This window comes from Stenella coeruleoalba, assembly GCF_951394435.1.
Source record: "Stenella coeruleoalba genome assembly, chromosome: 12".
NCBI lineage: Eukaryota > Metazoa > Chordata > Mammalia > Artiodactyla > Delphinidae > Stenella > Stenella coeruleoalba.
This window is the reverse complement of record NC_137158.1, coordinates 61,178,536-61,190,598: the sequence shown is the minus strand read 5'-3', so window position 1 is coordinate 61,190,598 and position 12,063 is coordinate 61,178,536. Positions and strand designations below refer to the sequence as shown.

The window sequence follows — 12,063 nt, the reverse complement described above, 5'->3', positions numbered from 1 at the left end:
GTTACTCAGATTTTTGACTTCATGGGGGGTCGGCACCCCTGACCCCCCGCATTGTTCAAGGGTCAACTATACTATGTTTACATGCACACGCATGTGTGCCCTTAAGCACATATACTATGAGCAACCATGAAAAACACTAACATTTTTTTACTTTATTTTTCTTTTCCATTATGGTTTATTACAGGATATTGAATAGAGATCCCTGTGCTATACAGTAGGATCTTGTTGTTTATCCATACTATATATAATAGTTTGCATCTGCTAGTCCCAAACTCCCAATCCATCCCTCCCCGCCCCCTCTCCCCCTTGGCAACCACAAGTCTGTTCTCTATCACTAAAGTTTTTGAGACTTGTGAATTCCTCATTCATTCAATTTATATGTGCCATGATCACTCTCTAGTCACGCTCTTCTCTACAACATCGAGCTGAGTATCTCACATTATGAGATGAAACAACACATACATTTTTGGATAAAACACCCAGTTTCCCCCAAATTCAGTTTCTCAACATTCAGACTTCCTTGGAACCAAATAAAACAGGTTACACTCATTGAATGTTTGCTTTGTGGTAGGTAATGTGCTGAGTTTTAATGCACTGACTCATTTAACCCTTCTAATCAAATTATGAAATTATTCTCCCCATTTTATATAAAAGTAACTGAAGCTCACAAAGACTAAAAAAACTACCCAAGGTCACATGCATAGTAGGAAGTGGAGATAGAATTTAAACTCAGGTCCCTTCTCCCTCCAAATTCAGAATGCTCTAACCATTATGCCCAGAGGGGTGGTCACCTGCATGCTGCCATCAGAGTGGCCTCCAATCCATGGTTCCAACACTTGATTCATTCTAACCACATTCTAGCAAATCATGTTGCTTTTCCTTAGGTGACGTACACATACGTCAGTACTTATCTTCATGACAATCTCATCATTTAAAATATAGCTTGTGCTGTTTCAGAAGCCTTTCCACATAAGTGTGTGTAGATTGTTTAATATAAAAGTAACCAGTGGATTTATCCTGATGAACATATCATTTCTCCAGTGCTCCTTTTATATAAGATGTTGTCTAAATTGAGCAAGTAGTTTTGGGAGCTTGGATTTCAGTTTCGCAATATAACTGTTCACTTTTCCTTCAGTCTTTTCCCTGACTTGGGCTATTTCCTTTGCATCCTTCCTGTGGAATGACTTTTAGAGAATCATGGCCTCACAGCACATGACACATTAATGCTTCAAAATAAACCAAATCCCTAAAGCACAATTTATTTAGCTTCTTTCACTCCTCCTTCTAACAAAGAGGAATTACTGCAACTTATCAGGTAAAATACTATATACAATTAATCAGGGAATAGAGATAATCTTCATAAACTCTAACAGATGATGGATGATTCCTGGTCTGCGTCCTGCCAAACTTACAAACTCCTGCTTTAGAGCTGTGCAGTGCTGAAAGGTGTACATGCCAGCTGGTGCTCAGCTGCAAAGCCCATCACCAGCTCCACAGGCAGCAGAACTCAAATACTGACATCCCTCCTTTGCCATCATGGTAAATATCCAGGAATGGTTCTGCTTAGGAAAAGAGCATGTTGTGTTGACAACTGAACAGGGTCCAAAGTGATCATATATTAGGAAGATCCTTGGAAAATTCATAATATTATTTATTTATAAACTGAAGCAGGATTTTTCTAAAGTTTTTTTTTAAATTAAAACACAATAGTTAGTTACACAGAGCAATTTATGAGTAAAAATGGCATTCCTAAATTATTATGTTCCATGAATTTTATTTTGATAGGTGGTGGGGAAAGACATGAGACAAAAAGAGTACAGAGATCCAGAGCAGGTGGAAGAGACGTGGGTTCCGGCTGGCCAAACCACTTGCGAGCTGTGTGACATGGTACCAATCACATAGGGTGGTGGTGAAAGCAAAGGAGACAGTAATGCATTTAACAGGACACTCAGAAAAGTGCCAGGCACATAGCAAGAGCTCAAAAATGGTACTTACTTATTTGTTTGCTTGTTTCTTTATTTTTACTGGGGTTGGAGGTGGGGAAGAGAGAGAAAAATAGGTAGATAGGTAGGTAGGTGTGGTCATGGCAGGACATGATTTTACACCGCTGGCGCTTATATTTCCAGCTCTCAGCTCACTATACTTCAGGCCACTGCAGTACCACTTTCTGCAAACATTGACCTTCTGCATGTCTGGAAATTTCTGCCTTTGTCATTTCCCTTTTGGGGGAAATAGTGCATTAAATTTCTCCGCCACAGGACATGGATGATAGTTTTCAGAGCTAAGTGCTACTTTTATATATATATTTTTTACATTATATCATTTAATCCATCCAGTAACTCCAGGAAGGAAATGGATTATAACCATGTTTAGATGTGAAAAGAGGCTCAGAGGTTAAATGAGTAGCTTAAGGTACATCTAGGCACAGGACTTCCTCCTAACCTCTAGTTTGGTGCTCCTTCAGCTGGATTACTGCCCTACAGAATGTGTTCTGAGCAACCCTCAGGACTCAGGAAACCCTTCTGGGGTGACTGAGAACCATGGGGGAAGGGATTGTCTACATGAGGGAAATGGGATGTCTCCAGTCCCCCAACTTCTACATTTCACCTAGAGCAGATCTGCCCTTATATGTTTTATATAAAGATACTCAGCGTGATATACCACGAACACAAAAGATTCTCTGGTTAAAAGAACAGAAAAATCACTATGTCATACAAAACTTTTACACTCTGAAAGTGCACATTGTGGAAACAAGACTGATCCGAGAAATTAAAAAGACTGAAGACATTAAGAATTTCAAGATTAGATAAACTTTACGTAGTACAGGGGTCTTTTTTTTCCTCAGCAGAAATAATGGCCCTGGTCACTTTCGCTATTGGCAAAGTCCTTCTGAATTGTCAGCTGATCACCAGAAAGACCTCATTTCAGTGGGTCCTCAAGGTCATTACTTAGACACTCGGGAACGGACGAATTAAACATGGTTACAAAGGATTCTTAACTGTAAAACATCTCAGGACCTTTAAGATGATAACATATACTGAATGGCCATAAAATTCAAGTATTCCTCAAATTTATTTGGCCATGGGTTTTTTTTTCCACAAAGACTATCAATTAACATATTTTGGAACTCGCTTTCCCAAGAAAAATGTTGGGGAAATGCTCTTTTCTAGCGGTTCCCAAAGCATGGTCCATCAGCTTTATTGAAAATTTATTCCAAAGGTGAAATCTCAGGCCCTGCCTCAGACCTACAGAATCAGAAACTCTGGGTTTTATAGTCCCTGAGGGTCAGGGACTCACATTCAAGTTCAAGAAGCCCTTCTCCAGGCAGCAGTCTCCTAAACGGTCTTCTTCCTCTAAACTCCTTTCTCCACGCAGCAGCCGATCTTAAACCACCAGGTCCCAATTCAACCTAAACCCTACAACAACTTCCACTGCACCTAGAATCAATTCCAAATGCCTTACGGCAGACGCTGGACCTGATGCGGCCCCCTGCCTGTCTCTCTGCTTTTACCTTGTGTTATCTTGTGTTACGCACCTTTGTTTACAACCTTCCAGCCACACTGCTCCTTTATATGCCCGGAACACTGGAAGATTGCTCCTGCCCAGAGCCCTTCTATGTCCTCTGCCTGGAACGGTCCCCTCCACACTCCTCTCCCCCCTAACCTGCACGGCTAGCTCCTTCTTGTAATTTAGGTGTCAGCATCAATGTCATCTCTCCCCAGTCACCCACCCAGTCACTCTCCATCTGACCTAGTTTTATTGTCTTCAGAGCAGTTACCATAATCTGAAGTTACTTTGTTTGCTTGTTAGCTCCATGAGAGCGGGAAGCATGTGTACCTGTGCTAAGTAAATATTTGTTGGATGAACACAGTTGTCCTTGTAGCTCTAGTTTATTTATGGTGTGTGGTGAAGTGCAACTACCCAATACCCTCTCTGTCCCCTTCAAATGACCCCTGAGCTACATGTGGTCCCCAGCTTCACAGGATGGGCCTCATATAACAACATCCTTTATTTAGTCACTTCTTAACATGCCAAAATATTAACGTCTTACTAAGAGGCAACACCAATTTCCTTATTGACATTAAGAAAAAAGTCAATGATCAAATTACTTTAAAAAATAAATAATAATTCAATAAACATGGTCATCTAAATTGTTTTTCATGCAACTCAATAAAGGAATTTTCATTTTGATTAGAAAAAAATAGAACTTAAAAACATTTTCCCTTTAATTTCTTTTAATTTCCTGGAGGAAACCATTATTCAACATGGTCAACTCCAACAGGCCCCCTTCCGGTAGCAGAGAATAGTATTAAGGACAAAGCTTTGTTATGAGAATGACCTGGTTTCCAATACTCGTACCAGCATTTATCACTTTGCAACCTTGGTCAAGTTTCTTAAACTCCAATAACCCAGGTTTCCTCATCCACAGAACTTGGATCACAATACGTTACAGTAGAGTAATTATAAGAGTTAAGTTGGATAACATTTGTGAAAGTGACTAATCACAGTTACAATTTTTGTGAGCGTTAGTTCACACCAAGTGTTCTGCTAAGCTATTAAACATGGTATTCTCTTTACTTCTCCTTCACTATAAATAGTATTATTCCCATGTTACAGAAATGGAGACGGAAGAATTAAGTAATTTGCCCAAGGTCAGAAAACTGTAAGCGTCAGCACTGGGTTTTCAGAGTTAGGTTTCTCTGACTCGAAGGCTGTTGTCCTTCTCCCCCATCCCTACTGCTTGTGAAATGCCAAACACAGGTGCTACCACATGGTAGGTGTTCTAGAAATGTAGGCTTATCCTCCCCACACCCTGCCAACAGTGCCTCTGATCCTATTCCGATTCTGCACCACCATGAGGTACTGGTATCCGTCTACCACACTCTATTTCACTGAACATTTCTTAAGTTTTCCCTTTTGATGGAAAACTATCCCAATTGTCTGCAAGAAGATACTTAGAATCATTCCAACTTAAAGGAGAACTCACACAACTGCCTTCACAGTACCTCACTAACTGTCCTTATTCCTTTCAGGAAATGTCACTTGTATATTGTGTTCATGGTAGCTTAATCGTCTATGCCATGTGATGTTCTATAAGCAGAAACGACATGGGCTTTGAGGTCAAAGAGTCCAGGGCCCCAAGAGTCATCTCTACCACTGACTAGCTGTGTGATTGCACACATCTTATTCCCTCTCTGAGCATGTTTCCTCACGTACAGATTGGGGAGAAGAACCCACCCCTTAAAATTGTTGTGACGCTTAACGCTGGCACATCGTGGGCATTAAATAAACATTAGTTTCCTTCTTCCCCTCACTCTTCCCGCCGTTGCTGCAACTCGGCTGTTTTAAGCCTCTGTAGGCATAGAGAATGTCTCTCTTTTCTATGCGAACAAAGCTTTTCGACAATACTTTAAAATAACGGAACTTGTTTGTGAAATGAATGCTGCATGACCAGGTGGCCATCCTGGGAGGGGATGGGTTATTTCAGTGACGCACCACTGCTGAGGGAAGTAGGAGAACTTTGCTTTTGGAATTGCTCTTAGAGCCAGTTTATCAGTCACTCAAGAAAAGCAGCTTCATTATTCGATGTTGTTTTATAATGGTTTACCACCCCTCTGCTTCTTTACTGGTACCCCTTCATATCCCAAATAGAAGGCCGCGCTCAGTTCTGGGATGGTAGAAACTTTAAGGTATTTTTGATGAAAACGGAAAAAAAATGTGTGTGTATATATATATATATATATATATATATATATATATATATAGTGACATTTTGACCATGCTCTTTATTTATCGTCTTGGGTTCAAATCATCCTTTTACTTCTAAATATCACAATTACCACAAAAGGATGAAGATTTGAAGTCAGAAAATACTTTAAAAATCTAAAGGTAATTCCGAAAGATGAGTCGCACCACTGATTTGGCATAATGGAAGCAACAGGGATATTTAGGTATAGCCTCCAATGGTGACTATTTTGAAGGGGACTTTTATTTGGATTTGTGGGTTCAAGTTAGGCTGTTTATTTTAAACATTTATCTAATATGAAAATTTGCACAAAAATACTGTAATCAGTTCAATAGGATTACTGTGTATTCCATATAAGCCAAAATTATTTCAGAAGAAAATGCTTTAGATTATTATCTGGAAACTTTTTAGACTGTATGCTCTGTCAGTAATAGAATTTTGAGTGTGTACCACAAATTTATGTATAGTTAATTTATTTATAAATTACATACATATTCTTTAAGTTATAATCATTTACATGTATTGAAACAGATAAGAATAGAAATTGCGGGTATAAATGTGTTATTTTCTCTCCTTATCTCAGTGAAGCACCTTGTGTATATCTGGCACATACGCATACATCCTGCTTTGGAGATCACTGTTTCAGATGACGATGATTGTGATAAAGGAGCTAAGACTCCTTTTTCTGAATGGTCACTAAATAAAATTGTTACCTTTCATATGTTTAGCAACTTTCATTACTTATACTAAGAATCAAATGCAATGCAAATTCACCAAGAGCGCAATTTAGGAGGAAATGCTTGAGTGCAATTAATTCATCACAACTAGTCTAGAAGATGTTAAAAACTGCATGTTGAGCTAACATGAGACCCTATGAAATAATGTGACACTGTAAAGATGAAGGGAGACACTTCTGTAAGTGTCATATGAAAAGGAACCAAAGTTAGATACAACTTTGAATACAGTAATTGAAGGCAGGCCAACATGTTGTGAATTGACTCTGGTTAGACTGAGTCCTACAGAATCAAAGACTCAAATGGCCTCTACAACTGTGTTTCTAGCTGAAAAACCTGTTGCAGGTGCATCACTCTTTGAAACAGACTCACCCACGTGTATAACAACACTGTTACAAGAAGCAAACTGACTATGAAAATAATGGCAAGAGACAAAGGAAAGTAATGAGAACATCTGCCTCTGGATTTGTATGTGTGACGGGGTATTATTCCCAGTCTCTATAATATGCTTCCTCAAAGTTACCAAAAAATACTTATATTTATAAATGCAAAGGATCTGTCAGACAAAAGATTACTTCCTTATTTCAAATGGCATTCTATAGCAACATCTGGTGCAACAAATTAATCCAAACAATTTCTTAAGGTTCCCTTATTAGACAATAATATACGTATTATAATGTTTAAAGTCCATTTCAATTTACAAAAACATTTTCTAAAATAATTATGTGAGGGTAATAAGCTTGGTTTTTCATGTAGAAAATTCAAAGTTATTATGAAGAAAGGAAAAAGAATATGATTTCTAATTAAGTTCTGTAAAATTTGCCAGTTCACATTAAAGAACAATGAGCCACTGGAAATAAATAATTAAGAGCAGACTTGACAGACTGCAATAAAAACACTACAAGGTATTTTTAAATGGCTTTTGATTTTATTTAAAATAAAATTCTAACAAGGTGTCTTGGGGTAAAATTTCTTGATTTCTTACCTTGCCATACTTCTGGGCATAAGATCCCGTGAGCAGTGAGTGGAAAACAATGATGGTTTCATCCAAGTCCCACACAAACACACGCTGGAGAAAAAAGATAAATATCGAAGAATTATCAAGTTCTAAGGAAACAGAAATCTCTTTACAAGTAGAAGACCTCTCATTTTATTGTTGGATATAATCTTGATACCATTATATGGAAATCTATGCTACTCCATTAATTTTTCCTCCAAATTTGTCAAATCTAACCCCTGTAGAACCTGAGGAACAAGAGTGACAAAAATAATAAGGCTTAAAAATGTGATGTCCTAATCTGAATGAATTCATTCAAATATGTACTTGCAGTTAATACCCAAAAGACACGTTTGGACTTTATGATAGAAGTGTGCTCTTATCAAATTTTATGTCTCATGAATTCATGAAGTTTTGTAATTCATGCAAAGAATTATATTTTAAAAAATATTTTAAAGAATCAATGAACAATCCCTAAATAGAAATTGTAACGTGTGGACCCTTGGGTCAGATTAAGTCATAAGGTGGGTTGTTTGGCCTGCACGGTGTTTTGAACGGTTTCAAATTATTGATTAAAATGTCCAGATTAGAAGATTTCACACAAAGTTCAGGGTTTTGACTGCAGTAGACAAACTTCCAGTTTGTGGCAATGGTGGCTGACAGTCCATGTGGCAATGATGCAGGGGTCCCTGTAGACTGGGCCGGTGCTCCCCACTCTTCCCAGTCTGCTGGCCCCCTAGCCCAGTTCACTCATTCATATCACCTGCTGGGTTCTTGAAGGCATTTGAATCTACTACTGTTGTTCGCATCAAGGAAATGATCTCTTATGAAGAGATACAAGGGCTATTACTTGACTTTACTAAATCTGGAGATTTAACTTTTTTTCGCAGTTAAAATATGCAGCTGTGTAAGAAGTAACACATTACGGTTAAGAATAGTTTCTTCTGATGTTTCATAATAAAAACAACCTGCTTAGTATGGATATATCTCAAAAGATCTGTCCCAACTGGAAACAATGACACATGGAAATTTTTACAGGTATAAAAATTTTAACATATGTATCAAATGATTGGAATTTTTCTTATTTTCTGATGACACCTTTTTTTCTCCATACAGATTAATTTTACCTTTTAATATTTATTGACCCATGTAAACATCTTTCATGACCCTAGTACTCCCAGAAAGAGTGCTTCTCAGATAAATACTCCACAAACAATGGCTTTATTTTTCAAATTTCTGCTTGTGCCTTCTGTTTGTGTCTTTTGGATCAAGAGATGCAACTATCTCAGGCCTAGAATTTATAAAGCATTATGATTTTTAAGTTGTTATTGTTTTTAGTTTTGCCATTATAATGGACGAAATCTCCAATTTCAGAGCTGTGAAATGCCTACTTCATAGTAGGTCCACTCATTTCATGATGTATCTTTTTCTTTTAAGTCTGAAACTTTACAGAACTGTACGGTATAGAATATATCATTCAATAAAATGAAACATCACATTACACCTTTTAAGGAGAAGTCAGCATACCTCCAGGTCACTGTCGGGAGGCGGGGAGGGATTACTTTTCCGGCCTCTTCCTCGGGACTTTGACCCAGAACTCCTGCACGTTCTCTCATCGAGATCTTTGATGGGTGTGGAGGGGCTCTGCACGGTATCAAACTCTCCTGTGAATAACGTGAATACTGTCAAGGACAGCATTTCATTTTTAGATCAGGTATGAGTCTTCATGATTAATGATTTTAACAAATCCTACAACAGAAAATTCCTTATGACAAGAAAGATTTATAATCACAAATACACAAAATTCTAATTCAGTCAAAATTTTGCAGGTCACACAGGTTTCTCCTAGTTTCGATCTATGTGATCTATTAAACCTGAAGACCTTTTGTACTCCAGATGCCCTCAACTTCCCATCTCTATCCCCACCTATGTATTTATCTAAATTTAGATCTGTTGTCACCTCCTTATGTCTGAGGATGAGATGCCATCCCTCCCCCTGCAAATATGACTTCCGTGCCTCACCTATTAGAGAATAATCATGCTCCACTACTCAAACTCTCTCTTACCTTCCCTTCAACCTCTCCCGTTTCTGGGGGCGGGGGGCACACAGACAAGTTGAAAAGTCCTTCCCTTTGACCTTGCATTTCTATCTAGAAGCTATCTGTTTGCTAACTTTTCTTTTTAAAGGACCCGTCTTAAAAGAACAGCGCGTACCAGTGCTGTCCAACAGAAATACAAAGTGAGCCACGAACGTAACCACGCATACATATAATTTTAAATGTTCTAGAAGCCGCATTAAAAAAGGTAAAAAGAAACATGTAAAACTAATTTCATTCCTATATGCTAATTGCTCTAATATATCCAAAACGTTATCATTTCAGCATATAATAAATATAAAAATGACATGTTTTACATAATCTCGTTTTCATGCTAAGTCTTCGAAATCCTGTGTGTATATGACAGTTAGAGCTGACTTCAGTCTGTACTAGCCACACGTGCCTATTAAGTCCTTGTAATGGGGCTAGTACAGACTGAAGTCAGCGGCTACAGTACTGGACGGCACATTTGTCTCCTTTGATCGTTTTCCCCACTCCACACCATGTGGGCAATCTAACCCTCTCATAGGTCAGTCACTTTCTACGTGATGACCCATACAGCATACCAAGTCAAATCTTAAGTTTCAGACTTTAGGTTTAATTGGGTTCTGCATGTCCCACAGATACCCAAAAGTCTGACACGTCTAAAGCTAGCGATGCAGCATCTTATGAGGTGGAGAGTACAGAGCAGTGGCAAGTCTGTAGGAGAGGGTGTTAAGATAAACCCACCAAGGTGACAGTGAGGTGCAGTAAAACTTCACAAGTAACAAGAGTTGGACTTACTATATGACTTCAAGCATTTTAGTCAGTCTCTCTGAATCTCAGTTTCTTTGTATACTAAAGCCTGGGTAATAGCAGCTATCTTTTTGTATTACTGAGATAAATCTGATTTATGTTTAACTGAAATCATATGCATAATGTTAAAATGTCTAGGAGAGTCCCATGGCAAACCATATTAAAGTTACCCAATTTTTAAAAGTAAAGATGTTATGACTCTCATGCTTTATCATAAAAATTAAAGTAAAATAATTATGAGGACAGCCAAGCAGTTATTAATCTAAATAAACACATCTGAACAAACTAGATCACACTTAGGTAACATTTTTTCTGAGATGTTTTAGGTAAACAGTGTTTACATAGCTAAGCTCTAATAATTTCTAACGGTCAAATGTTTTCTTTGAGAAACATCTGTGCATGTCAGGACAGCATCAAAAAAAATGTCTGTGTTCCAAATATTATTTGCTCTTAAAACATTGCTAGCACAGTTCATTGCATGGGTCTCTGCTATCGAATGCATGAGAGTAGAAAGCATAATAAAAGGATCTTGAGTTACGATGCTGAATACAGCCCTATGTCATAGTAAATCAGGTTTCAGCTTACGTGTATAGGCGTTAGATGGGGATTTGGGTACTTAAACACACATCTACTTTTTAAAAATATCACACAAAATGTTTTCTATTTTCAATTATTTTTCTAAGGTTACTATGTCCTGCCAGTCAAATGTTCTTTTTCAGATAAAATATTGATTCAAATTAACACACATTTATTAAGCTTGTAAGATTTTTTTGGTTGACATTCCCCAAGACCTATCTTTCTGTCCATGATAGATCAATTTTCAGGAGTTAACTCTCATCAGGCAGCTTTGTTCTTGCCACAGTGCAAGGGGTGAATAGACAAAATCTTGCAAAATCCCAAAGTTACTGTGCTCAGTTATGGGTGGTTGATGGTTGACTGGATCCCTAAAGACGGGGTTTGGCAGGAACAACTCAGCTACTCGAATGAACTGGAAGTCAGCAGCTATCACAACAAGGGAGTGAAAAGAGTAGAAGGAGGAAGGGAAAAGACTGGTCATAGGAAGTGTCTGGGTCTCAATAAGCTTATTGGAATACGTGTTTGGCTAGAGTCGCCGCTCATTATGTCTGAGATTCACCCACATTGTAGCCTGGAGCAGTTGTTTGCTTTTTCCTTAATGTGGCTGGAACTTCATGACATATGTACACTATGCTTTATACATTCTGTTGATGAACATTTGGGTTATTTGTAGTTTTAGGCAACTATGAATAAAGCTGTTATAAACATTCTTGTTTATACCTGTGGGCATAAGCTCCCCTTCCTAGCATATCCCTATATGTATATACTAAGCATATGCCTATATGTATACACCTGGCAGAGGGAGTGCTGGGTCAAATGGAAGGAATATGTTTACCTGCAGTAGACACTGAGCACTCTTTTCCAAAGCTGTTGTATTAATTCACTCTCTTACTAGCAATGAGAGTTCTAGTTGCTCTACATCCTCACCAATACTTGGTATTGCTAGTCTTTTTTATATTAGCGATTGTAGGGGTTGGTAGTATCTTATTGTAGTTTTAATTAGCATTTTCTTGATGAGTAATGATGTAGAATACTTTGTTTCTTACTCATTTGGTATCTACTTTTTATGAAGTAACTGTTTAAATCTTTGACTAATTTAAAAAAATTGGGTTATCTTTT

General features: G+C 37.9%; 1 protein-coding gene across 7 annotated transcripts in view; it reads right to left on the bottom strand.

The window, feature by feature from the left end:
• Nucleotides 1-12,063, bottom strand: part of EYA4 (EYA transcriptional coactivator and phosphatase 4) — a 318,714-nt gene that overhangs the window by 30,916 nt on the left and 275,735 nt on the right. For all 7 annotated transcript variants that reach the window (XM_079939671.1, XM_079939670.1, XM_079939674.1 and 4 more), the window contains 2 exons: nt 9,005-9,141; nt 7,466-7,549 (listed from right to left, as the gene is read on the bottom strand). In XM_079939671.1, coding sequence (XP_079795797.1) covers nt 7,466-7,549; nt 9,005-9,141 — 221 coding nt within the window. The remainder of the gene's footprint in view (nt 1-7,465; nt 7,550-9,004; nt 9,142-12,063) is intronic.